This window comes from Salvelinus fontinalis, chromosome 15 (genome assembly GCF_029448725.1).
Source record: "Salvelinus fontinalis isolate EN_2023a chromosome 15, ASM2944872v1, whole genome shotgun sequence".
NCBI classification, from domain to species: domain Eukaryota; kingdom Metazoa; phylum Chordata; class Actinopteri; order Salmoniformes; family Salmonidae; genus Salvelinus; species Salvelinus fontinalis.
Window position 1 is genome coordinate 29,982,657 of NC_074679.1, and position 26,215 is coordinate 30,008,871.

General features: G+C 44.5%; 1 protein-coding gene across 1 annotated transcript in view; it reads left to right on the forward strand.

Annotated features, from left to right (window-relative positions):
- Positions 1 to 267: 267 nt before the first annotated feature.
- ppp2r5eb (protein phosphatase 2, regulatory subunit B', epsilon isoform b) overlaps positions 268 to 26,215 on the forward strand; it is a 36,224-nt gene continuing 10,276 nt past the window's right edge. Inside the window, exons 1-10 of the mRNA XM_055863313.1 lie at positions 268 to 680; positions 6,626 to 6,789; positions 23,417 to 23,613; positions 23,866 to 23,967; positions 24,719 to 24,811; positions 24,949 to 25,079; positions 25,188 to 25,247; positions 25,580 to 25,688; positions 25,901 to 25,954; positions 26,079 to 26,129. Of these exons, the coding sequence (XP_055719288.1) occupies positions 6,633 to 6,789; positions 23,417 to 23,613; positions 23,866 to 23,967; positions 24,719 to 24,811; positions 24,949 to 25,079; positions 25,188 to 25,247; positions 25,580 to 25,688; positions 25,901 to 25,954; positions 26,079 to 26,129 (954 nt within the window). The 5' untranslated portion in view covers positions 268 to 680; positions 6,626 to 6,632. The remainder of the gene's footprint in view (positions 681 to 6,625; positions 6,790 to 23,416; positions 23,614 to 23,865; positions 23,968 to 24,718; positions 24,812 to 24,948; positions 25,080 to 25,187; positions 25,248 to 25,579; positions 25,689 to 25,900; positions 25,955 to 26,078; positions 26,130 to 26,215) is intronic.

The following is a 26,215-nucleotide window of genomic DNA, read 5'->3' on the forward strand; positions in this document are numbered from 1 at the left end:
CAAAACCATCCTTCAGTGCGGGGTTGGTTGGGCCTTGGACAGGTTTAGCTTCATTCCATATGGGGCGGATTCGAGATTCCCATCTCGTTTTCTGCCCAATCTCTTTCCTAGTCCCATGCTCTTCAACCTACCTGTTTTTATTCATCTCTATGAGCGTCTCAACTCGCGCAGTGATGGACGTTGTCGAACATCCAACCCCATCCATTACGTCTTTCAAACCGACCAATCACCATCGTGTTTAGATCCAAACCGAGCATCATGGTTAGTTGTATCTCTGTTTTGTGTGCCATGGACTCAGCCCAGTAATATTGACAATAGGGTGAAAAGAGATTACCCCAAATAAAACACTGTTTAAAGAAAATTAACCTAAAGTACAGAGGTGTGGTGTAAACAAGTGATTTCCTTCATAACTAGGGAATGTGATTGACTCAGCTTAATATTTTTATACATCCGTATTTTGTTATTAATGGGACTCGGAGGATTATTTCGTTAGAAGGTAAAAGGTGCTCGTGGGTTTGGCTGTCTAATAAAGGCCAAGATAGCCTTTTCTGGTGTTTTTTCCGCTACTTGCGAGAGGCTACTTGTACGAGACTGGAAGCATTTTAGTTTAATATCGTCTAATACAGGATAACTACTTGCCACCGTCTTCGTTTCGAACCACAGAGCCTCAGAGGATCAAGGTAATGTACGATACGGCTCATTCTCGTTCGTCTGCAGCTATCTTGTTTCGGGTACGTGTGGTTCCAGTTAGCCAGTTAGCATTAGAAGCTAGCTAGTTTCCATATCGAGAGATGTGTGGGATTAATGTTCAGCTCGTTTTCACAACTTGATGTCAGTAGAATACATATTAGAATACATATTTTTGCTAAATTAAATCGTTTTAAAAATGCTAGATAGCTATACAACGTTATGTAACACACACAGTACTCATTCCTGCAACGTTCATGTAACTCGCTAACATTAGTTAGCTACCTAGCTATGACTGGCTGACAAATTTAGCTAGCGAACGACCCAACATCGCAGCTGGCTAACCGTTAGCTAACTTTCTGTCGTTACTAGCCATTAAATAACGATAATCTTATATTTTGCTCATATTACTACCAATATTACCAGTATTAATTTATATTGTGTTAAGACCAAAACAGTATATTGTAAGTACAGCTAGCTAACGACAAACACTGAAGAGGACGCTTGTTTTAGGTGGAAATGTCGGATGGCTAGGTTGCTAACTAGCTAACGTTAGCACCAATTACTGTGATCTTGACTTCGCTAGCTACTATACGTGCTTGTTCAACATAGAGAGAGAGAGTTGATGCTGAGCCTATGCTATCCACTAGTTATTATTATAGCAATACAACCGTCAACACTTGCATTGCGTTACGTTACATTGGTGTTGACGGAATGTCTCAACAAAGGTCGTTAGCTAAGTATCTTTGAGATGGATATGGATTAGCATATGTTTTCACGCTCTGACTAGAGATAGAGAATTTACACTCGGTTTCCAGATGACAGGCGAATGCAGTCATTATGTAGTGGTCAGGGTGTGCTTCATCGAATTTATCAAACCATGTTCCACCAAAGAAAGCATGGGGCAATTGGCAGGTCCATGTGAACAAGTACATGTTCCTAGCTAGATTGGTTTTTAATATGTATTTGTTTTATAGCTAGTTCGTTAAATTTTACCCATGCGTGTTTTAATATTTACCTGTGCATTTTAATCAACAATCGTGGTTAACCCGGTTTTAATAGAAGTTTGTGGGCTAACTAACCAAGGGTTTCCTAGATGTGCATAATGTTAACATTAATCCATTTGTTCTTGTGGAGGCTTGCCCAGAAGGCCAGGTTCAGAGGAGATGTAATCGTCATCATACATACATTGTCCCTGTTTGATTGAGGAATACTGTGACATTTCTGAGCCTTGCCGTTTGGAATGAATATTTTGACAACCCGTGTGTACTATTAGAGTCCTTGGCCAGATGTTCTCCAGTGGCATATTTGGTGTGGTCTTTATTTTGTTTATGAAAGCATACAGAAAAGGGTGGCATGATTGAGATTTCATTTGAATGGTGTTTTTTTGTTATTTCTGCAAAACATGTTTTTCTTAGAAAATGCATAAACCCAGTGAATCATCTTGAACAATTTATTCACACTGTAGGTGTACATGATTGTGATTTAAGCATCCTGCCAATCTTGCTGGAGTAGAAGCACAGGTGTGTGCCAGTATTTGTCTCTCGTGTGTTTGAGTGAGCGTGCGTGTGTACACACAATTTTCATGTGTCCCACCGGGTCATTCGGAAGGGTTTTGAATGTCACATTGAGGAAGGTAAACATCATGTCCCAGCCAAGATAACTTAGCATCCAAAGTCCCCTGTATTTATGATGGGAGTAAGTGCCTATGCCATGTGCCTGACTGTAATATAGCCCAATTCTTAGTCACTGTTCCCCCACCTTATCAGCCTTCTCTGGACGCCTGCCAGTTTGGGCTTGGTGCATTATGGGATTGCCTTGCTTTATGATGTGCCTGAGCTCTGTGCAATCATTATAGACTATCAGGAGCTGACCGGGTCCTAATTTTATGTCACCTGTCAGTTCTCATGATTCAGTATACATTCGTTACTAGGAAAAGTCCGGACTACTGTCTAACGCATATCCTCAGTTTAAATGCAGAATTAGGATTAAACTATTGTGATTACAATACCACTTCCCTTTCCCAGAAACCTTCTAGATTTTAGTATTATTTAGCCATAGTAAGCAGGTCCTATTTTCAGGTCCTTTGCGCACCGGTTTACATGTACACTGAACAAAAATGTAAACGCATCATGCAACAATTTCAAAGATTTTACTGAGTGACAGTTCATATAAGGAAATCAGTCAATTTAAATAAATTCATTAGGCCCTAATCTATGGATTGCACATGACTGGGCATAGGCCCACTGGGGAGCCAGGCCCAGCCAATCAGAATGAGTTTTTCCCCACAAAAGGGCTTTATTACAGACAGAAATATGCCTCAGTTTCATCAGCTGTCCCGGTGGCTGGTCTCAGATGATCCCGCCGGTGAAGAAGCTGGATGTGGAGTTCCCAGGCTGGTATGGTTACACACGGTCTGCAGGTGTGAGGCTGGTTCGACATACTGCCAAATTCTCTAAAATGACATTGGAGGTGGCTTATGGTAGAGAAATTAACATTAAATTCTCTGGCAACAGCTCTGGTGAACATTCCTGCAGTCAGCATGCCAATTGCACGCTCCCTCAAAGCATGAGACATTGTGGCATTTTTGTGACAAAACTGCACACTTTAGAGTGGCCTTTTATTGTGATTGTGCTGTTTAATCAGGTTCTTGTTATGCCATGCTTGTCAGGTGGATTGCTTTTCTTAGAAAAGGAGAAATGCTCACTAACAGGGATGTAATCAATTTTGTGCACCACATTTGAGAGAGATAAGCTTTTCTTTTTGTGCTTATATTTTTGTGTTTATATTTCTGTTCAATATATATCCACCTATCACACTGACACTTTTGCACACACACTTACTTGAACACACACTCACATACATGTACTACCCACCACTTATGTTGCTGCCATACTGTTTATTTTTTATCCTGCAACCAGTCACTTTCTCCCAATCCCTGCTTACATGTACATATCTACCTCAACTACTCCAGTATCAGATTCCCTGTACATTGTAAATGTGGTACTGCCACTGACCCTATATATTGCTTCCATTCTCCATTTTTTTCCTTCTGCTTAAGTGTTATGTGTTATTTTTTGTGTTTTTGTTTTTGAATACTGCACTGTTGGGAAGGGCTTGCACTGTACTTGTGCATGTGACAAATAAAACCTGAAGCTATGCTGGGGAGGAGGTTAATAGGGAGTTTGCAGTATGGCACATCTGCTTGATCCCCTCATCAATTCTGTCCATCCTTTCGCTCCTGTGTTCTTAAGTGTATCCCTCCTGTTTCTTTTCTGTGTTTGTGATTTGTTCTTCTCCAGCTCCCTGGCTGGTAATAAGAGGAGCTTTCTTGGGCCTGCTGATATTTGTTAACTTCCTGTAGTGTGTTGCTCTCTTCTTCCCCATTCTCCCTGCTCCCTCTCTCGCTGTTGCTCTCTCTCCCGCTGTTGCTCTCTGTGTGTTCTCCCTCTGTCTTTAATCCCCCCAGCCTGTGTGGATGTCATCTGGTCACTTATGTAAGAAGCATGGGAGGGGAATGGCTTTGTGCTGTGAAGCAGCAGCGGCACCCATGCCTCAACCATTAGGGCTTGTTGTTTGGTCAGTGAGTGAGCACTAAGAACTGATGGTGATATGTGGTGAACTATTGCCACTGTCCACAGGTGATTGTAATGTGGAATAGCATGCACCGCTGTGTGCTTGGGTTTACATCGGCTGTAGCCTAAGTCTCCACTGCATGGTGGCAGGTGGTGTTTGCATGGCTTTTTGTAGGCTTTTGTGGCATGTTCTCTGGCTCCAGGGACTCACTTTGTATAATATTTGAATAGGCCTGTCCAGTTTTCAATGGCAAACTATCACAATATTTTTCTGCCGAAAAGGACTTGTTTGTGCTTTCTAGATGTTGTTTTTCTATGGTAACAGGCCTGCGTGGCTATGCAGGTAAGCAGTAGGAACGAGAGTTACGACCATCTGATTAACTATTTCACCCGTGGGTCAGTAAACAGGCTAATAAAGCCATAGCTAACAATGCCACTCATATTCTCAGGGCAGGCTACATGACATGATTGTGTGTCTAGTTTCAGGGTTGAGTGTCTTTAGTTTGCTTGCTATTCTCTATCTCCCTGCCTGTCCCTTGACCAGTTATAATGTGTTAGACGTTGGATGAATTTGACCTGATGGATGGATTCTTGTTAACCCTGCTGCACCACGTCTCTGTCAATGCTGTCCCTCACTCTGCTACGCTGTGGGTTTCTTCTTATTACACACACAGAGTCTGAGACCCGTAGTAATCCAATTATGAATTGCCTAAATTGGTGGATTAAAGGCGGCGCATATGCGCCATTTTGGTTTAGGCTGTATCACAATCGGCCGTGATTGGGAGTCTCGTAGGGCAGAGCACAGTTTGGCCCAGTGTCGTCCGGGGTTGACTGGTGTAGTCCGTCATTGTAAATAAGAATTTGTTCTTAACTGACTTGCCTAGTTAAATAATAAAACAAATTGTTGTAGTGCAGTAAAGTTGGTATTCTCTTATTAGTGTTTGCAGGCTGTTGGTTGTGGTTGTGTACAGTGTCTTTCTGGCTTCCCCTCCTGGTGCTCCTAATCAATGACTATGAGGCATAATCAGCAACACACACATCACTGGACATTTCCTTAGCTTCCTCTCAGCACAAGAGTGTCTGCACTCAAATGACAGCTTTCAGCCTCACTAGCAGCATTGTTGCTGGTGGTGCTGTTGTGTGTGCATGTAGGTACGGCGTGGACATACACTATATATACAAAAGTATGTGGACAACCCTTTTAAATTAGTAGATTTGGTTATTTCAGCCACACCTGTTGCTGACAGGTGTATAAAATCAAGCACGCAGCCATGCAATCTCTATAGACAAACATTGGCAGTAGAATGGCCTTACTGAAGAGCTCCATGACTTTCAACGTGGCACCGTCATAGGATGCCACCTTTCCAACAAGTCAGTTCGTGTATACATCGTCTGTCCTCAGTTGCCTTCATTTTGCTGTCCCCCAGGAAAAGTCAGCAGCTAATGGTGATCCATAATAAATGAAAAAACAAACACTCACTACCGAGTTCCAAACTGCCTCTGGACGCAACGTCAGCACAATAACTGTTTGTCGGGAGCTTCATAAAATGGGTTTCCGTGGTCAAGCAGCCGCGCACACAAGCCTAAGATCACCATGCGCAATACCAAGCGTCAGCTGGAGTCGTGTAAAGTTTGCCACCATTGGACTCTGGAGCAGTGGAAATGCATTCTCTGGAGTGATGAATCACGCTTCACCATCTGTCAGTCTTACATATTAATCTGGGTTTGGTGGATGCCAGGAGAACGTGACCTGCTCCAATGCAAAGTGCCAACTGTAAAGTTAGGTGGAGGAGGAATAATAGTCTGGGCTGTTTTTCATGGTTCAGGCGAGGCCCCTTAGTTCCAGTGAAGGGAAATATTTACGCTATAGCATACAATGACATTCTAGACAATTCTGTGCTTTCCTGTTTCAGCATGACAATGCCCCCGTGCACAAAGCGAGGTCCATACAGAAATGGTTTGTTGAAATCTGTGTGGAAGAACTTGACTGACCTGCACAGAGCCCTGACCTCAACCCCAAACACCTTTGGGGTGAATTGGAATGCCGACTGCGAGCCAGGCCTAATCGCCCAACATCAGTGCCCGACCTCACTAATTCTCTTGTGGCTGAATGGAAGCAAGTCCCCGCAGCAATGTTCCAACATCTAGTGGAAAGCCTTCCCAGAAGAGTGGATGCTGTTCCAGCAGTGAAGGGGGGGACCAACTACATATTAATGCCCATGATTTTGGAATGAGATGTTCGACGAGCAGGTGTCCACATACTTTTGGTCTTGTAGTGTACTTGCACATGCACACTGTCTTGTTTTTTATGTGTTGCTATATGTTAAGCAGAGACTTACAACATGTTATCTCCCCTCCTACAGCAGGGCTATGTCCTCGGCAGCCACCACACCTCCATCTGTGGACAAAGTGGACGGATTTTCACGGAAGTCTGTCAGGAAGGCCAAGCAAAAGCGGTCGCAGAGTTCGTCCCAATTCCGGTCTCAGGGCAAACCCATCGAGCTCACGCCCCTGCCTCTGCTCAAGGGTAAGTGTTTAATTACGAATACCTCAAATCTTCCCACATAGTCTCTATCCATAATCCTCCATCTAACCTTCATGCTAACTTGTGAGTGGTGTGATGTGGGAGTGTGTTTAGTAGTGAATGCAGATACCAGCATGGTAGGAAGAGAACAGAAAGATGCAATCAATTCTTGTTCATCCCTTCTCTCTGCAACTCTTTTCATGAGCCCAATGCCCGGTGAATGAATGAGTGTGTGTGAGCAAGTGTATGTTTATCACAGTCCTTGTATCAGGGATGCAAACTCGTCACTTTTTGACGATATTTGCTGTTTTGAGCTCAAAATAGGTAATCCACGGGAATCGTGTAGATCCATAAAAATAACTTTTGTGGTGGTGGGGGCTCACAAAGTGCGTGGACGCAGTGTATCACCTGTTGAACTATTAAAGAGAGGTGCGAACGGATCTTCTCCCTGTGTGATCACCACCAGAGATACTGGATATAGTGATGAGATGCTTGTGTCTCCGCCCTCAACAATGGGATTCGTTGTCTACAGAGCGGAACGGCTGGCTGTCAAGCTCCCGCCTGTTCTGCTCTTTTTAGGGAGGGATAATTCTTGGGCTGCTGCGTAGTCACAATGGGAACTCTTTCTAGAGCACCCGGTTAAATTGTGCATAACAGTAGGGTGTTAGGTGACGTGACAAACAATGAACGCTATACGATAATTCTCCAAAAAAACACAGGCTAATCAAATCCATTTAAACTAAATGTCAATAATGTGATCATCAAAATACATAGTAAATAATTTCAAAACACGAGCATGTTTTAAGTCTAAATGGTTAATGTAGTGAGAAATATGTGATTATTGTAAAAGGTTGTGAGGTTGCATCATTTACTATCATCCTGAATTAAAATATGGAATAATTTTTGCCGTATTAAATCATTTTATATATGCTATTTTCCTTGATGTGGACAATGTGTGTTACTACATTACACAAGCTCACGTTTTGAACACATCAAATTGGGGGAATTACTCATTCTTTTTACATCAGATTGGTGGTGATAGTGTGAAAGTTTATAGTCATCGATTTGTTGTAAATGTTTCCTACCGCTTATTTTGTGATTTTACATTTATATCGTGGAATCATACATGCCATCTCACATTGTGGTACATAGTGTATTAACATTTGAGGCATTTGCATGGCTAGGAAAGTGCAAAGATATTTAATTAAAACAACTCAATCTATTTGTGTGCGCTTGTATGTATGTGGGAGGGGGGACACTGTATGCTACTGACCTTGTATTGACCTTAATCCCCAAATAACTGCCAGGTGTGTGTTTGAAGAGGGTGGTGGGGTGTCTGTTTACTTTTGTATCTATGTCACTGGCTTTCATGATCTGCTTTAATGTCTGTATTTTATCCAATGAGGTGCTCAATGTGCCCCACTAAACTAATGCACTGCCAGGGATAGCTGTCACTTTGGTTTGTGGGAAGAAGGAGATGGCACACGGCAGCAGTGCTAGTATGGAGGTAGATAGTATGAAGGGTATGGGAAGTCAGGATTTTGCTAGTGCGTTTTGATTTGTCTATTGAAAGGCCATGTAAGGTTCGTGTTGACTAATGGCATAATGCTGGTGAGCCGGGCACAGCCAGGCTCGGGTGATTGTCCCATGGTCCTGAGTTTACAAATCAGCAAAGGTACTGTATCAGATGTTGTTTTTGAGAAACTTGGTGGGTCACAGGTTGACAGGCTACCAGGTCCAACGCTCTGTAAGTGGGCTTACATGGTTTTGTTGGCACATGTTTCATTGCAACGTGGTGAAGAAGATCTGGTTGGAGAGCTGCACTACTGTCTGCTTCCCATGTTGAAGGAGTACGTTATGGTTTCCCAGGTGAGTATTTTCACACTTAAAATGAATTCTAAATTCCTTTTGGATTAAAAAAAAATGATATACTAGGCCTACTCTCTAGGTCTCATCAGTTGGAAGGACATATAAGCAGAGCATTTGCCCTTAACTGCAAACCATCTCTCTGTGTGGTCATAAAATAGTCTAATTTTCCTTTAACATGCCATAATTAATTTACAGGACAGCCAAACCCTTGTCCACAAGCTGCATGACAAGCAGCTTGAAGTGATCACCACTTTCATGGCATGCTTCCTCAAGGCTGAGCATCACCACGCCCAAGAAGCTCATGAAGATGGACTTCATTGACAAGATGCTTCCTTCCAGAGAATTGTAGGTTGGACAGTGTCTGAGAAACTTAAGGCAGAACATCCAGGACACCCTGTCAGTAAGTTTATAATAATAATGAGAAATTCAACTTAAAAAACTTTTTCGCTAGGTAAGATGTTTTCATTTACAATCTATTTTCTCATAATGTTTTCCAGATTGTGCAGAAGTTTCTTAACGCGGTGAAGACCGCATACATGACAACTGCAGCCTACATGCAGAAGAAAATGCCCCTGGACAGCATGACCCTGCAATTGCTCTCTGCACAGGACCCAGTGGTGAGAGGCCATTCACAGACTGGCATCCTGTTGAAGCGGCTCGCTAGGATGATGTTCCATCCGGATTTCAGCTTCCACTGGAAGTAGTGAAGTTTAATGTGGACTCTACCTTTCCCCCTTACAAGGATGGTGAGGACAACATGGTCAAGTGTTGGGGCCTGAACCAGATTATACTAGTGTCTCCCTCAATCTTCCATTGTCCTATGGTGGAGTCTTCGTTTAATGTGATCAGAGACATCATAGATCAAAAGAGCATGAACATGGCTACCTTCAATGCAATTCATACCACCAAATAAATCCACAGGTCCAGGAGTCTGACTGTCTTACAGATGTTCCAGAGAGATGATGTCAAGTGGAGCAAGGGACTCTAAGAACATCCGCACTGCAGGAATGAAGGATAAAGCTCAGAGACAGGAGAACCTGATGAAGAGGGAGGGGTATGGTTGCCAGCCAACATCCAGTGCCCAACAGACCAGGAAGTCTGCAGTGGAGGAGGAGAAGCAAGCCAGACAGGACACAGCTAAACAAAGAAAAAGAGCAAAATAAGTTTTAGTCGAAGCTAAAAGGAAGGAAGCTAAAATGTGGACTGTAGGTGAGAGTAGGCTAGATGTGAGTGATAACCTGTTACTGTTTATTTTGAGCTTCAAAATAAAATAATTTCTTAAAAATGAGTTGTGTGTGAGTTATACTGACAGGTCAGATTTTACTAAGAGGAGACTGAGTTGTGCTTAATGTTGGCTAAGAATTTATTTTGCAGATGGGTAGGCCTAGTCCTTGACCTTCACCTTGCAATGCTTCATTAAACCCACTGGAAAATGTATTTCCTCAAGAAAAATAAGCAAATCCTAACTCTGTCTGGGGAGACTGAGATTTATCATGTCATGATAAACCATAAACCAAGACCAAAGAGCACAACCCACTTTTCTACCCCAGGTATGTTCTCTGTCTATTGTGGTTTGGAAAGTTAGGAGTATTGACAGTATTCCACTATGTATTATGCACTTGATACTCTCTGAGAATATGCAAATTATATGCAAAAAATCGCCTTTTTGGACAGTCACCAGTTTGCATCCCTGCTCTATGCTCGTGTAGCGTATACAACCAGCAGCATGCATACACACTGGCGTATGTGAACTGCATGCCCAGACAGGGAGGCAGCCTGTTGCTGATTCACAGGTGGGGTCAGTCCTCTGCTGCCTGCCTGGTTCTATACAGAGAGGTTGAGACTAGAGTGACGGACGGAATGCAGCCTGACAGGAACCAGAGCCTCAGCCAGGGTGTGTCCCTCCCTCCTGAAGGTCTGTCTGCCACGCGAGTGCCCTATTGGGCGTGGGTGGCATCACTTCACTGTCCTCTCTCTTCTCCACTCAGGGCCACTCTTTAGTTTGCTTGCCTGCCCGTGAGTGAGTCACACTTTCACCATTACCAGCCAGTGCCGCTGCAGAACACAGCAGAGCTCTGGGCGAGCAGGGTGCAGTAGTCCGCTCCGCTCAGGTTATGTTCTGTTCTTCCTCTCTCAGGACGAGGTGAGTTGCTGTCTGCTGTTGACGTCCTGTAGTTAGAGCGTGACTGGCCTTTTATCATTCTGACTATGTTCTGCTTGTGTGTCTTGCTCTGCATTCAGGCCCAAGTGAGGAGGATGTGGTCGGGCAGCACTACTGTGCCCTCTGTGCACTATATTCCATCCAGGTTCTTATATAAACACCTGCATAATAAAAGGCGCAAATCTGATCTGACATACTGTGATTTTCTCATATTGGACACCATTTTAAATGGTTAAACCTAAATATTGTTGTCTTTGTAAGTGCCTTTTTAAACTGTAATTCCGTTTTAGTGACCGCTTTTTACCTGTAATCTCCTCTTTAATTAAAGGGGATGTGCACTAGAGCTCTGCTCCCCTCCCCGAGTCCGATGGACCCCGACATTATACATCATGCTAGGGCCAGGCAGGGCCTGTTATTTTCTTCAATAACAACAGTACGGGCAGGGCATGGGTATACTAACATTTTGAAGCTCAGCGATTTGCGTGTGCTGTGCTGCGCAGTACAGTCATATCTGTTTAAGATCATAACATGGTGTCAGAAGTGATTCAACCTCACGACCAGAGAGATTATTTCACAGAAAATAATAATGTTCCTTGAGTTTTGTAAGAGTTTAGTGTAACAAAGTAGCTAACAGCTAACTGCTCTCTCATGTCTCTTCATTGAGCAGAGCAGCCCAAGCGGAGCCGTTACTATGGATACTCAGAACCGCCATGAGCAGAGCACAGGGAGCGAGTGACAGAGAGGAGCAGCAGCAAATGGATTTACTAACAGAGGAAGTTATTTCTGGTTTCGGGCAGGGCTGGGCCTTAAATTTGGTAGAAGCAATCAGGCTTGAACGTTGTGGCCATGGGTAGGTGTTCGGGCTTAAATTCATGCCCGTTCATTGCTCTAACGAGCACATCACCACAGTGAAACGCAGAGCCTTAACACATTGAAATGGTATCTACCATCCTGTGACGTGGTCACAGATCTGACATGACTGGATTGATGAAAGCTTTGTGAAACCCTTCTGATTTCACCTCTCAATTCATGTTGGATCTTTGCACACTTGGAATACTTACAAGGAGTAGAGGAAGGATGCATTTTCAAATGATTGTAGTCGCGTCTGGGACCATGTAGACAACAGGAGGAAGTAGCTGTTGGCTGACTGAGGTGTGTGTAGTTGCCTGGTGTTAGGTGAGCTGCACTTATTCTATCCAACCATGTGGTGGCGACTGGCAATGCCTCAACCCTCCGTGCGGCACCACACGCCCTCATCTATCATCGACTGACTGACCTCTGAGGAGCACTCTATGTACGCAGTCAGTGAGAGTGAAGAGACTGAGGGTGGCCTTTCAGACTTCACCTGCTAGTCACAGCCAGGGAAATATGTTTTTCCTGTAACTAGATCTGAGCCTCATGTTGATTCAGTTTGTTTAAATTCTTTTGCTATTTCTTGAAGGTGGAAAGGGGACAGATTTTCACCCCATGTCAACAAAGACAATAGAAATAAGCATTCATAGTTTGCTAGGCTGCTAGGCTGCAGAGCCCATGGTCCCAACAAGGGAGACTTTTTATTCCTAAATGTTGTTTCAGGTAGTTGTTCCAGGCCTGCGTGGAAGTCTCCCTCAGTTTGCAAGTCAAGAGTTGTTGTGGTAGCTCTTTAAGAGCCTCCACAGGAAGTTAGAGGGATGGTGAGAGTGACAGAGAGAACGAGGGAGTGGTGATGAGTCTGGCATGGAGCCTGAAGAAAGAATTAGTGTCCTAATGCTTCATGGCAGAGGAAGAGGAGGACGAAGAGGATTTTCCAACGCTTGGCCAGGTCATGGCAAACCCTTTCCCGTCCTTCCACATCTACTAGGTGGAGTGGAGACCCCCTCTGTTTACTGGAATCTTCAAGGTGGAGTGATGCCTACGTTAAGGATGTGCGCTGGCGAGATGCCGTTTTTTTAGGACCACCTCTGTGTAGTACGGAAGACAGATCGCTCTCTCTGACTTCGTGAGCCGAATTTAAAAAAAGAGGGGAGTAGAAATAGAATGAAGACCGGGACATGGTGAGAGGGGAGTTAGGGGAACAGCACTGGCCGTAGAGCTTCTGCCAGCCCCTCTGTCTGGTGGTTCCTGGTCTCTGTTTGGTCAGTGCGGCCCCCCCAACGCTCCCTCTCCCCCCTACGCCCTCCCCTCAGGGGTAACCTGATCCACCAGTTGTCTCTTTATAGATTTCCAGTCCCACTCGCTCCAAACAAGCAGCATAGGGGGGAGTGTGTGCCCACTACAACAAACTACTATTTTTCACACCATCAATATTTGAATAATTTTGCCCCAACAGAATATTTTTTTGGGGCTGGTGGACTCTACAGAGGAACAGAAACCAGAGAGTGAGTGTCCGTGATTCTGCTAGGGGTGGAGGAGTGTTATAATTAACCTACTAAGGGCCCTCTCGGAGGCTTGGCTGGCTGTGTTGGTATGTCTGTCTGTGGGGCTGAGTGGAGAGTATATAAATGGAGTGGTAATGGCAGGGGGACATGGAAAGAGGGTTTGACTGAGCTTTTGAAGTCAGATGTTGGATAAGGGTGGAGCGGCCTGTGCAGCAATCATCTCTAAGGAGTGCTGCTGTAGAGATGTGCAGTACTGTGGATGAGCAGTGCAGTAGCTTCGCCATACAGCAGCCTTCCTTCTGTTGGCTTTCTGTCTGCCAGAGGATGTTGTGGTAGCCAGGCAGGTGTTACAGCAGGCAGCATATTGACTGTGTTGTCATGGTCAGTGCCACTGATTGCAGGGGTTTTCAGAGTTATGCTTGTTAAGGGCGTGGTGTGGTGGCTATTGCTGGTGGAATGCTTGCTATGTGATTCACCTGCGCACGCTGCTGCTGGCCCTCTCTCACCTGACCCTGTGTGTGAAGAGTGCCTTTGTATGGACAGCCCCAGATTACCCACACTGCCTTTGAAAGGAGGCACACGGAGAAAGACTCTGCTCTCTGCTACCTAGAGGTGACCGTAGCTGTACAATGCCTGGGAGGCTTTCGATGTCCAAAGTTAAAATGACTTGTATGAACTCCGTCGGCCTAGTTACTATAGTGGAGAGCAAAGTTAGCACAGTGTGATTACATCTGTCAATGATTGACAGTACATGGCAGTGTAGTTCATAATGAGGCTCCTTGAAGCTGCCATATGAGAACACAGAGAGAGAACAGAAAATAATGTCTCAACTTCTTTCATGGTGTCATTCCATTGTATAGCATACTGGTTGATTAAGTAGTAGGAACTTGTTTTTAAAGGAATTAAATATTTTGATTATAGAAAAGTCTGAATGATGAGATGGATACAAAGAAGGGCACACAAACAGGAAGGGCTCAGGTGGGAATTGAATCCCTGTGGTCCAGAGTTGGTTGCGTTTCTGCCAGACCATTCTCCGACCAACCATTACCTGGTTTGTTGTCTAATCTTCAGCTCAGAGACGATGCAGACGGTGTGTGTGGTTCTCCATCTCTGACAGTGTTGATGTGATGGTCTGCCTCCCTGTGTATACATACAGTACATATCATACATATCGACCTTCAGTCTCTGACAGTGTTGGCCTGGTCACCTGCTGAGCCCATCTGTTGGAACCGCTCACTCTCTCCTGCAACCGTAACCCAAGCCCGCCAGAGTGTATAGTGTGGCCAGGGTTTTCCCCTTAGACAAGCAAGCAGGCAGACTTTGTGTGTGTGTGTGTGTGTGTGTCGGCTGCTCTGAGGGACGTAATTGTTACTCTATACCTACACTCACTTCCTGGATTTGTGTTTCCATCTAAAAATGGTGACCACTAAGAATAGTCTGCTACGTTCTGAGTAAACTCCACGGATGATGGGTTTTTATTAAGTCCTGAAGCAAAGTACTTGGTTTGAGTCTTAAGACCTGGCAAAGTGTCCATTTGCGTTACTTCCATGTGAATTTCAACTCATAGTGTCCGTTAGCTTTAGCATCACATGACTAACACTGCTGGTCGTTCAGTTACAGTTATGGCCTCCCAGTTACAGTATTACGGAGTGGTCTGTACGGTACTACGGAGTGCTCTGTACGGTACTACGGAGTGGTCTGTACGGTACTACGGAGTGCTCTGTACGGTACTACGGAGTGCTCTGTACGGTACTACGGAGTGGTCTGTACGGTACTACGGAGTGGTCTGTACGGTACTAGGGAGGGGTCTGTACGGTACTAGGGAGTGGTCTGTACGGTACTACGGAGTGCTCTGTACGGTACTACGGAGTGCTCTGTACGGTACTACGGAGTGCTCTGTACGGTACTACGGAGTGCTCTGTACGGTACTACGGAGTGCTCTGTACGGTACTACGGAGTGCTCTGTACGGTACTACGGAGTGCTCTGTACGGTACTACGGAGTGCTCTGTACGGTACTACGGAGTGCTCTGTACGGTACTACGGAGTGGTCTGTACGGTACTACGGAGTGGTCTGTACGGTACTACGGAGTGCTCTGTACGGTACTACGGAGTGCTCTGTACGGTACTACGGAGTGCTCTGTACGGTACTACGGAGTGCTCTGTACGGTACTACGGAGTGCTCTGTACGGTACTACGGAGTGCTCTGTACGGTACTACGGAGTGCTCTGTACGGTACTACGGAGTGCTCTGTACGGTACTACGGAGTGCTCTGTACGGTACTACGGAGTGCTCTGTACGGAGTTCTACGGAGTGCTCTGTACGGAGTTCTACGGAGTGCTCTGTACGGAGTTCTACGGAGTGCTCTGTACGGAGTTCTACGGAGTGCTCTGTACGGAGTTCTACGGAGTGCTCTGTACGGAGTTCTACGGAGTGCTCTGTACGGAGTTCTACGGAGTGCTCTGTACGGAGTTCTACGGAGTGCTCTGTACGGAGTTCTACGGAGTGCTCTGTACGGAGTTCTACGGAGTGGTCTGTACGGAGTTCTACGGAGTGGTCTGTACGGAGTTCTACGGAGTGGTCTGTACGGAGTTCTACGGAGTGGTCTGTACGGAGTTCTACGGAGTGGTCTGTACGGAGTTCTACGGAGTGGTCTGTACGGAGTTCTACGGAGTGGTCTGTACGGAGTTCTACGGAGTGCTCTGTACGGAGTTCTACGGAGTGGTCTGTACGGAGTTCTACGGAGTGGTCTGTACGGAGTTCTACGGAGTGGTCTGTACGGAGTTCTACGGAGTGGTCTGTACGGAGTTCTACGGAGTGCTCTGTACGGAGTTCTACGGAGTGGTCTGTACGGAGTTCTACGGAGTGGTCTGTACGGAGTTCTACGGAGTGGTCTGTACGGAGTTCTACGGAGTGGTCTGTACGGAGTTCTACGGAGTGCTCTGTACGGAGTTCTACGGAGTGCTCTGTACGGAGTTCTACGGAGTGGTCTGTACGGAGTTCTACGGAGTGGTCTGTACGGAGTTCTACGGAGTGGTCTGTACGGAGTTCTACGGAGTGGTCTGTACGGAGTTCTACGGAGTGGTCTGTACGGTATTACGGAGTGGTCTGTACGGTACTACGGAGTGCTCTGTACGGTACTACGGAGTGCTCTGTACGGTACTACGGAGTGCTCTGTACGGTACTACGGAGTGCTCTGTACGGTACTACGGAGTGCTCTGTACGGAGTTCTACGGAGTGCTCTGTACGGAGTTCTACGGAGTGGTCTGTACGGAGTTCTACGGAGTGGTCTGTACGGAGTTCTACGGAGTGCTCTGTACGGTACTACGGAGTGCTCTGTACGGTACTACGGAGTGCTCTGTACGGTACTACGGAGTGCTCTGTACGGTACTTAGAAATGTTGCTACTGCCGTTGCTATTGGATTTTCTCTGCCTGCAGGTGTCGATGTTTAACCTATCTTTTTCAGTCAGGTAAAAAAAGTTGACTGTTGGGCAGGACAAGGGGACTGCGACACATTGGGCTGAGATGGGTATGTCAATCATGACTGATGTCATATTACCACGCGGTAGAGCAGCATTGCACAGCAAATCCAAGTCTCCACATAGGGCTCAGAGACACCAGTAGTGTTTGCTGGCCGAGAGTACTTGGCACATCTGGATGTCATTTGTGAACCGAGTGGGCACCAATTTTACATATAGAATCGTGGGAAAATGTCGCTAGTCAGACATCTACCTCGGGTGGTCCTTAAAACACAGCGCGCTGAACAGACGACCGCTGGATCCACATTGGGTGAAATGTGTGCGAGCTTTTAGAGTACGTGATGTTCCTGAGGCTCCAGTCTCTCATCAGTAGATGTCCTATGAGAGGACCCTGGTTATGTGGATATGACGAGAGGCTTGCTTGCACCCTGCTCAACAGCTTTAAGTGATTATGAAATTTACTTTGAACATTTCCTGTGGTGAGCCATTAAACGTCTCTCTCTCTCTCTGAGAAGCTCAGCTTTCTCCACATTAATTAAGCAGCAGTGTCTTTATTTAGTCTGCCAGTCGAGCTGTGATGATGCTCCCATCCCTGTGCTGAGGCCTGTCAGAGTGTGCTAGACTGAACTATTCTGTGCAGAGTGCTGACCTAGTCTGGGGCTGGGAAGGGTGATGTGGTTTGCTGTGCTCAGTTCTGCTGGTATGGGCTTAGCATCTGAATTGTAGATGTCATTATTTTAGATTTGAAGGTAAATGTTAGGGAATCAGGCTAGATTACATGGTGCTGAATGCTGATCTTTCCTATGTTGTTTCTTTGGGACAATTGGGATTGAGACCTGCTGAATGCTTCTTCAGTGGTTTGAGTCTGGGCCCAGCAGCCCAGGGTTGTACTAGGGTAGTCTGCCAGGGATGGGTTGGACTCTCACCTATTTTCTAAACTATACATACTTTATTACACATTGGAATTGTGGACTTTAGTTGTGTTGGTGTGTGCCAGGGGCTGGGCAGAGAAATGTACTCGGTATTGTGATGAACTGGTATCTCAATTGTGTTGTCCAAGACTGGGTGCTCCATGTCGTTCTAGGACATGCTCCCTGTCATGGTCTGTCGTGGTCAACTGAGCCGTGTGCTCACTTGTTATGGATAGGGCTGTCGTGTTCAGTGCTGTTTTAAAAATATTTATTAGGATTTTTATTATTTTCACCCTACCACCCCTTCCCTGATTGGAGTAAACTAACAGACAACAACACTTCTGGTACTTAGAGCTATTTTCGCTCACATGTACTGTACATGTAGATAAATAATTATACATATATTCCTCATTTCCTCTTTCTGCAAGTCTTAGATTTTCACCGACTGGCCAATCCACCATTTATTTTGATCTTAACCCCAACCCTCAGATGTCCACAGACAGGTTCATCTTTCCCAGTACACTACCATTTTGCTATTTCCTTTTGCATCCCTCCATTTTACTGTGATGTCTTACGAGGGCCCTGAACCTTCCTATTTGTAACATTTCTACTGATATTGCCCCAAAGATAAGTGCTTTACCCCAGGAGCATATTGATATTTCCCTTTGACTGATCGTGGGTTTTCAGATCCCCTAACAATACAGTTTACAGGTCCATCTAAACCCTGATATTATGACATAAAAACCATTCCTGGACCTGACTGCAAAAACGAGCTATTAGATAAAAATGTTGCTACAAAAATAATGCTCAATATATGGGGAATTGAACAGTCAGCCTTGTGCAGACTCTGCCACGAAGAAACACTCACTAGAGCATCTTTAATGCTCCTGTCCATCGGTGGCTCGCTTTTTCAGTCAGATCCAGGAATGGTGGTTTTATGTCATATCAGGGTTCAGATGGACCTGCAAACTGAGTAGCAGAAAACATGCTCTGGTGAGTCTGTTTCTTCATAGCAGAATCTGCACGCGGCTGACTGTTTAATTCCCCATATGTTGAGCATTGTTTTTGTGGCAACTTTATCTAATAGCTTAAATTTAAATTAACGGATTGATGTCGATTGTTGTTTTATATATCAGTTCATAAACCTGATGCCAAGGTATTGGTAGATCATAGACCTGTTTCCCAACGGACTTGAATTTTATGCGGCACTGCGGTCAAACCTGTTGACTTCGATTTATACTAATAAGTATAAGCCATTTGTTTTTTAATGGGTGGTAATGCGTAGTAGACAGACTCATTCTTTCATTTCTTCTTTAAGTAAGTGCCTCTTAGTTGCTTTTGTGAAAATGTTACTTGTTTACAATGTCATTCATGAATATTATACCCTTGAAAATGTTTTCAGTAAATTGGAGTTTAGCCATATTATTTGCTGTAATATTTGATCTGCCTTTTCTGGAGGATGAAATTTAAATTGTAGCCAACTCTGTATGGCTTCATTTAAAAGGAGGATACTTCAAACAGGGATCCTTTGTCAATCTTCAAAAAGGCAAAGAGCCCAATCTTAAACATAATGGGCCTCTTTTAGTAGCCTGCTGGAAAACTAGTTTGGATTAGGATATAATGTTGGTATAATGGAGGCTTTAAAAGGGGTTTAATGCCTTAATATTTAATCGTTTTAACCCTCCAAACCCATTTTCGTTATAAACAGTGCATCTGCAAACAACTGACTAATCACATTTAAATAAGTATTCAGACCCTTTACTCTGTTGAAGCACCTTTGGCAGTGATTACAGCCTTTAGTCTTCTTGCGTATAATGCTACAAATTTGGAACACCTGTATTTTGATATTTTTTCCCATTCTCTGCATATCCTCTCAAGCTCTGTCAGGTTGGATGGGGAGTCGCTGCACAGCTGTTTTCAGGTCTCTCCAGAGATGTTCGATCGGGTTCAAGTCCGGGCTCTGGCTGGGCCACTCAAGGACATTCAGAGACCCGAAGCCACTCCTGCGTTGTCTTGACTGTGTGCTTAGTGTTGTTGTCCTGTTGGAAGGTGAGCCTTTGCCCCCAGCCTGAGGTCGTGAGCACTCTGGAACAGGTTTTCATCAAGGATCTCTCTGTACTTTGGTCCGTTCATCTTCTCTTCGGTCCTGACTAGTCTCCCAGTCCCTGCTGCTGAAAAATATCCCCACAACATGATGCTGCCACCACCATGTTTCACCGTAGGGACGGTGCAAGGTTTCTTCCAGACGTGACGCGTGGCATTCAGGCCAAAGAGTTCAATCTTTGTTTCATAATACCAGAGAATCTTGTTTCTCATGGTCTGAGAGTCCTTTTTGATGCTGTTTGGCACACACCAAGCGCTTTGTCATATGCCTTTTACTGAGGAGTGGCTTCCATCTGGCCACTCTACCATAAAGGCCTGATTGGTGGAGTGCTGCAGAGATAGTTGTCCTTCTGGAAGGTTCTTCCATCTTCTCAGAGGAACTCTGGAGCTCTGTCAGAGTGACATAGGGTTCTTGGTCACCTTCCTGACCAAGGCCCTTCTTCCCCGATTGCTCCGTTTGGCAGGCGGCCAGCTCTATGAAGACTCTTGGTGGTTCCAAACTTCTTCCATTTAAGAATGATGGAGGCCACTGTGTTCTTGGGGACCTTCAATGCTGCAGACATTTTTTTGGCACCCTTCCCAAGATCTGTGCCTCGACACAATCCTGTCTCCGAGCTTTACGGACAATTACTTCAACCTCATAGCTTGGTTTTTGCTCTGACGTGGACTTTCTACTGTGGGACCTTATATAGACAGATGTGTGCCTTTCCAAATGATGTCCAATCAATTGAATTTACCACAGGTGGATTTACCAAGGATGGTCAATGGAAACAGAATGCACCGGAGCTAAATTTCGAGTCTCATAGCAAAAGGTCTGAGTATTTAGGTAAATAAGGTTTTTATGTTATTTTTAATACGTTTGCAATAATTCTAAAAACCTCTTTTCAATTTGTTGTTATGTGTGTACATGGATGATGAAAAAAATATTTGATCCATTTTAGAGTAAGGATGTAATGTAACAAAATTTGTATAAAGGGAAGGGTTCTGAATACTTTCCAATTGAATCTGTAAATATGCCTGTAGCTTTATCTGGTTTGCCATTCCAAATATTTTTTCCTTGCATTTCAAAAAGGATTCTCCTGGATTTGGTAGAGCAATGAATAATTATCTAGAAATTTTGCAGTTGAGATATTTAATCAGGGTGATTTTCTTGTAGGTGGACAGGTGTTTCACTCTCCATGCTTCCAAGATCCTATCTATTTTGCTGAGTTTTATATCAAAGTTAATAGTTGCAAGATCGCTCTTCTAGGAGACTTTCTCACATCAACTGATGAATAATACTTGGATTAATGGCACCACGAGCGTTTGTGTGTTGGCTGTGTGCTGGGCCCGGCCAGGCGCTCCTTCTCCCTGGAGGGATTACTCTCTCCTGTGTGACTCTCTGCTCTATTAATAGCTTCCTTTAAGGCCATTCACATGCTACTCCTCTCCTATATACCCAGGGGTTGGATGGAAGACCATCACTGACTGTACTGGTGCACTAATTATATGAACCAACCAGGAACGGGACAGGCAGCAGCCACAGACCCTTACACAGACCCTTACACAGACCCCTCCACCCTGACACACACACACACACACACACACACACACACACACACACACACACACACACACACACACACACACACACACACACACACACACACACACACACACACACACACACACACACACACACACACACACACACACACACACACACACACACACACACACGGTGGGGCAGACCTAACAGGAGAAGCATTGTACTAGACTAACCACGCACTCACCCTGATGGCCCTAGCTATCTGTGATTTAAACTTGGATTGGTATAGGAACAAGAGCATTAGGCCAGGGGGTGATGTCTGATTCTCTTGGAAATTTCGAAATCGGACAAAATATTGTTCCAGGAAGGGTCGCCATCAGACCAACAACTCTCCCAGCAAATCAAGATTTGGGGTAGGCGGGGCAGGAATACAGGCAGAAATTTTGCTCATGTTTAGCTAGGGCATTTAGTGTATATGGCAGCAACGTCACCGGTGACACACGTCCCATTTTCGACTCGTACTCTATCCCAACTGACGCCGGAACTTCTACAGACGTGTAAGCTGGTGCATTGGTACATTGTCAGAGGCAACCTGTCCAAGTCAGACACCTGTTTGGATATGTAAAGCTGGGTGATATGGACAAATATCAATTTCGAGATAAATTGCCTGAATTGATGCCCTAACGATAAGTTTATAACATTAATGTGCACCGTTTGTTTTGTCCTTTTTAAATGTGCTCCTGAGTGGCGCAGCGGTCTAAGACACTGCATCTCAGTGCAAGAGGTGTCACTATAGTACCTGGTTCGAATCCAGGCTGTATTACATCCGGCCGTGATTGGGAGTCCCATAGGGCGGCGCACAATTGGCCAAGCATCGTCCGGGTTTGGCCGGAGTAAGCCATCATTGTAAATAATAATTTGTTCTTAACTGAATTGCCTAGTTAAATAAAGGTTACAAATGCTCAATGCAGCCATTTTTATATCGATGTCAAATATTTTCTGGGTAACAGTTAAGTACCTTTAATGTAATAGATTTCCATTCAAATGGGCAAAACTAGCTTTTTACTAAAATGATTTATCACGCAATAATTTTGCTAGGGCTGTCAAGGGAGTGTGAAGGGGAAACTGAAAACTAGCTGTTATTGGCAGAGCGGTTTGGAACTCTTTGTTATCGGTCTATTTACTGTATGGTTATGTCACCGTTGAAAGCCGACACTCCCACCCATGCAAAACTGCTGATTTTTTAGAACGTCCTGTGTAGATTTATATTTTCAGCTATCAGGAAGTAACTCTGATTTTTTTTATTTAAAAAGTCACACTTTTACAGTGTTAGTTTCATCGGCTGTTGTACAATATGATACAAAACACAGAAACTGAATTTGGACTCCACTGGGCATTTAAAGACGTCCTCCAGCAATTTTACTTTTACTGTTGGAAACGATATCCCAAGTATAAATACAGTAAACACACTAAAGGATTACAAGGCTACTATTCTTTTACAGGCCTGGTAGACTTGTTCTGTAACACTGGCCTCTCCTGTGCTCTGTCTTACCCATGCTGCTTGGCTGGCTGAGATATTGCCCTGTGTAATGTCATGTTGACAGAAGCTTGGCCGAGGAAGTCCGGGTAGATAGTTGGTGTCTTAGCGATGGTCCATGATAAGGTCACTTTTAATAATACTGCCTGTGTGTTTTATACCACCTGCTTAAACTGCAGGAACAGACTAATGCACTATGTAGGAGACTCAGAAGACTAGACTACCTAGATATAAGTACTAGTACATATAGCCTCAGTTGAAGCTCTTGGGCAAACTGGTCTCTGATGGAAACCTCTTTACATTATTAAATTTTTATTGATCAGTTTCCCATTCCTCTGGTCTGTATGGTCTTTGTTCTTCTACCTGTGCTACACTGTTTACTGTGGATGTTACTCTTATACATGTTGACTAGAGCCACATTCTGCAGTGATGAGTTACCTGTAGGGTCAAGTGGTGTGTGCATGCGTGTGGGCACAGAGATGATCAAATGGTATTTGTCACATGCTTCATTAAAGGTCTCCATCTCTACTCCAGCTTTCTTTTATTATTGGTTTCAGGGCTCTGTTCAGGTATCCTCTCATGTGATTGCTCTGTTTTTGCCATGTTGTCCTCTTCCTCTCTGCTAGAAGTCTCCCTATTCTAATAGGCCTCTCTCTCCTGACATCTCTTTCTCTCCCTGTGTGTAGACGTGCCGGCATCGGAGCAGCCGGAGCTGTTCCTGAAGAAGCTGCAGCAGTGCTGTACTGTGTTTGATTTCATGGACACGCTGTCTGACCTGAAGATGAAGGAGTACAAGCGCTCCACGCTCAACGAGCTGGTGGACTATGTCACCGTCAGCAGGGGCTACCTGACAGAACAGGCTTACCCGGAGGTGGTCAAAATGGTGAGGCTACAACACACTAAACAGAACATGCACTCATGCCATAAATATACTCGCTTCCAGCTAATTTAAGTTAATATTTATCATATTTATCAACAATGAACCTTAATCAACGTTTCTGTTTCACATCCATGTTGAAGTGCCTGAGTTGCCTATAAAACAGATTTTCATATTACTCACTCCATTCACATGTCCACTGCCTTAATCTCCAGGGAAGTCAGTTGATTGTGTATTGTTCTCTGTCCTGTCTCCCAGGTGTCTTACAACATATTCCGGACCCTTCCACCCAGTGACAGTAATGAGTTTGACCCAGAGGAGGATGAACCCACACTGGAGGCCTCATGGCCACACTTACAGGTAACACTGAGGCTACAATTGATGGGTGTGTGTGTGTGCGTGTGTGTGTACTGCCTTCTATTGGAGACTGAGTGTCGTTCCCCTCTGTAAAAACCTACCTGGAATCCTTAGTATATTGATGTTTATCTTAAATGCATGATGATGTGGCCGGTGACACTTTGCTTCTTGAAAGTCCAATATCTAGAAAACTTGACTGCTGACAGGCATAACATTTTGGGACTGTATCAACAGTGGACTAATAAAAAAAAAAATATATATATAGTTTTTGAGTTGAGTTCCCCTTTAAGTCCTGGCTCTTACAGTCCCTTGTATGGTTAAGGTATGGCTACAGGTCTAGTGTCAGGGGCTCTATCTCTCACCCCCTTTTCTGTGTACCTGCTGTTGTGCCTCCCAGGACTCCTTTAGAAATGAGATGAACATCTCAAGGAGATTCTTCCTGGTAAAACTTTTCATTTAATTGTATTTATCTTATAACATTTCCAAAAACAGCCAAATTCATTTAACCATTTTAAATAATATATATATTAACCCGCCCAGTCATAAGCCCCCCCCCCCCCCGGCCATCATGTAACCCTGGTTACCACTAAAGGTAATAAGGACCCTACCCAAGGTGTGCCTCTGACCTTTGACCTCCTGTGACCTATTGACCTCCCAGTCTGTCCTGCTCCAGTCTCCATAGCCTTACCTTTGCGTTATGTAGACTCTGTTCCTTAACCTCTTCCACCGCTCTTTCACTTTCTCTGTGTCATAGCTGGTGTATGAGTTCTTCATACGATTCTTGGAGAGTCAGGAATTCCAGCCCAGCATTGCCAAAAAGTACATAGACCAGAAATTCGTTCTACAGGTGAATGATGTTTTAAAATTATTATTATTTTACATTGGAGATGCTGTAGAGATGCACTTCAAAAATGTAGACTAATGTTGTACAAGTTTGAGTAGTTTGTAGTTGTTTAATCTCTCGTTCTCTCTCGCTCTCTGTAGCTCTTGGAACTCTTTGACAGTGAGGACCCTCGGGAGAGAGACTACCTGAAAACAGTCTTACACAGAATCTATGGGAAATTCCTGGGGCTGAGGGCTTTTATACGAAAACAGATAAATAATATTTTTCTACGGTAAGACGGCGCTCTTCATTCTCACTATATTCATACTGACATGGTACTTTCACGGATGTTTCACTAAGGTTTCGTCTCTTGCTCTTACTCTCTCTCTCTCTCGTAAAGTTTTGTTTATGAGACTGAGCATTTCAACGGGGTTGCTGAGTTGCTGGAGATCTTGGGAAGGTATGTGACACTGGTTTGACCTGTGGTTAGTTCTGACGCCTTTGTTCTTTGGCGCTGTCTTAATGGAGTAAAACATGTTTTATTTCTTCATCCTCCCTGGGCACTGTAGTCAAGGCTAAGGCTTGTTGGTTACCTTGCATAAAGTAGCTACAGTACCTGTGTAATTTGTTGGCCCATGTAAAGCGATTGATCGTTAATGTATGTTGGCCTCTGTCTTGGTAACATTTGATTCTCCAGTAGACTCAATAGTATATTCTGGCCTCTTTGTATGGACATGTATAATTTGCCTTACTGGCTTAGCTCTGCTTTTCTCCTCTCTCTCTCTCTTGCAGCATAATCAATGGTTTTGCCCTGCCGCTCAAAGCAGAGCATAAACAGTTCCTGGTCAAAGTGTTGATCCCCCTCCACACTGTCAGGAGTCTGTCCCTCTTCCACGCACAGGTAGTGTGTGTGTGTGTGTGTGTGTGTATGTATGCGTGTCTATATGTCCAGGTGTGAAATCATGATAGTGTTGGTAATGTTCTACATGATTGAGTCTGTCTCCCAAATACTGTACGTCTCTGTCCAGTGACTTGATCCTAATTAGTATTTTCCAACTATAACATTGACAATGTGTTCACATTCTTTTCTTTATTGTGACCTCCTATTTCCAGTTGGCGTATTGCATTGTACAGTTTCTAGAGAAAGACCCAGCATTAACAGAACCAGTAAGTGCCCCCCCCACCCCCATGGTCACACCAACCCTCTAATCAGAAGGAACTTTGAATGATCAGGATTTCTCACTGTCTCCATTCATTCATCTACTTCCCCCATCTCTCGCTCTCATCACAGGTCATCAGGGGCTTACTGAAGTTCTGGCCAAAAACCTGCAGTCAAAAAGAGGTAAGAGCCCTGGCCGTTGTCCTAACTGGGGCTGGAGCAGTCACCTGCTGCTGCTGGGAAGTGTTAATGGGAGTTTAGATGTGCTA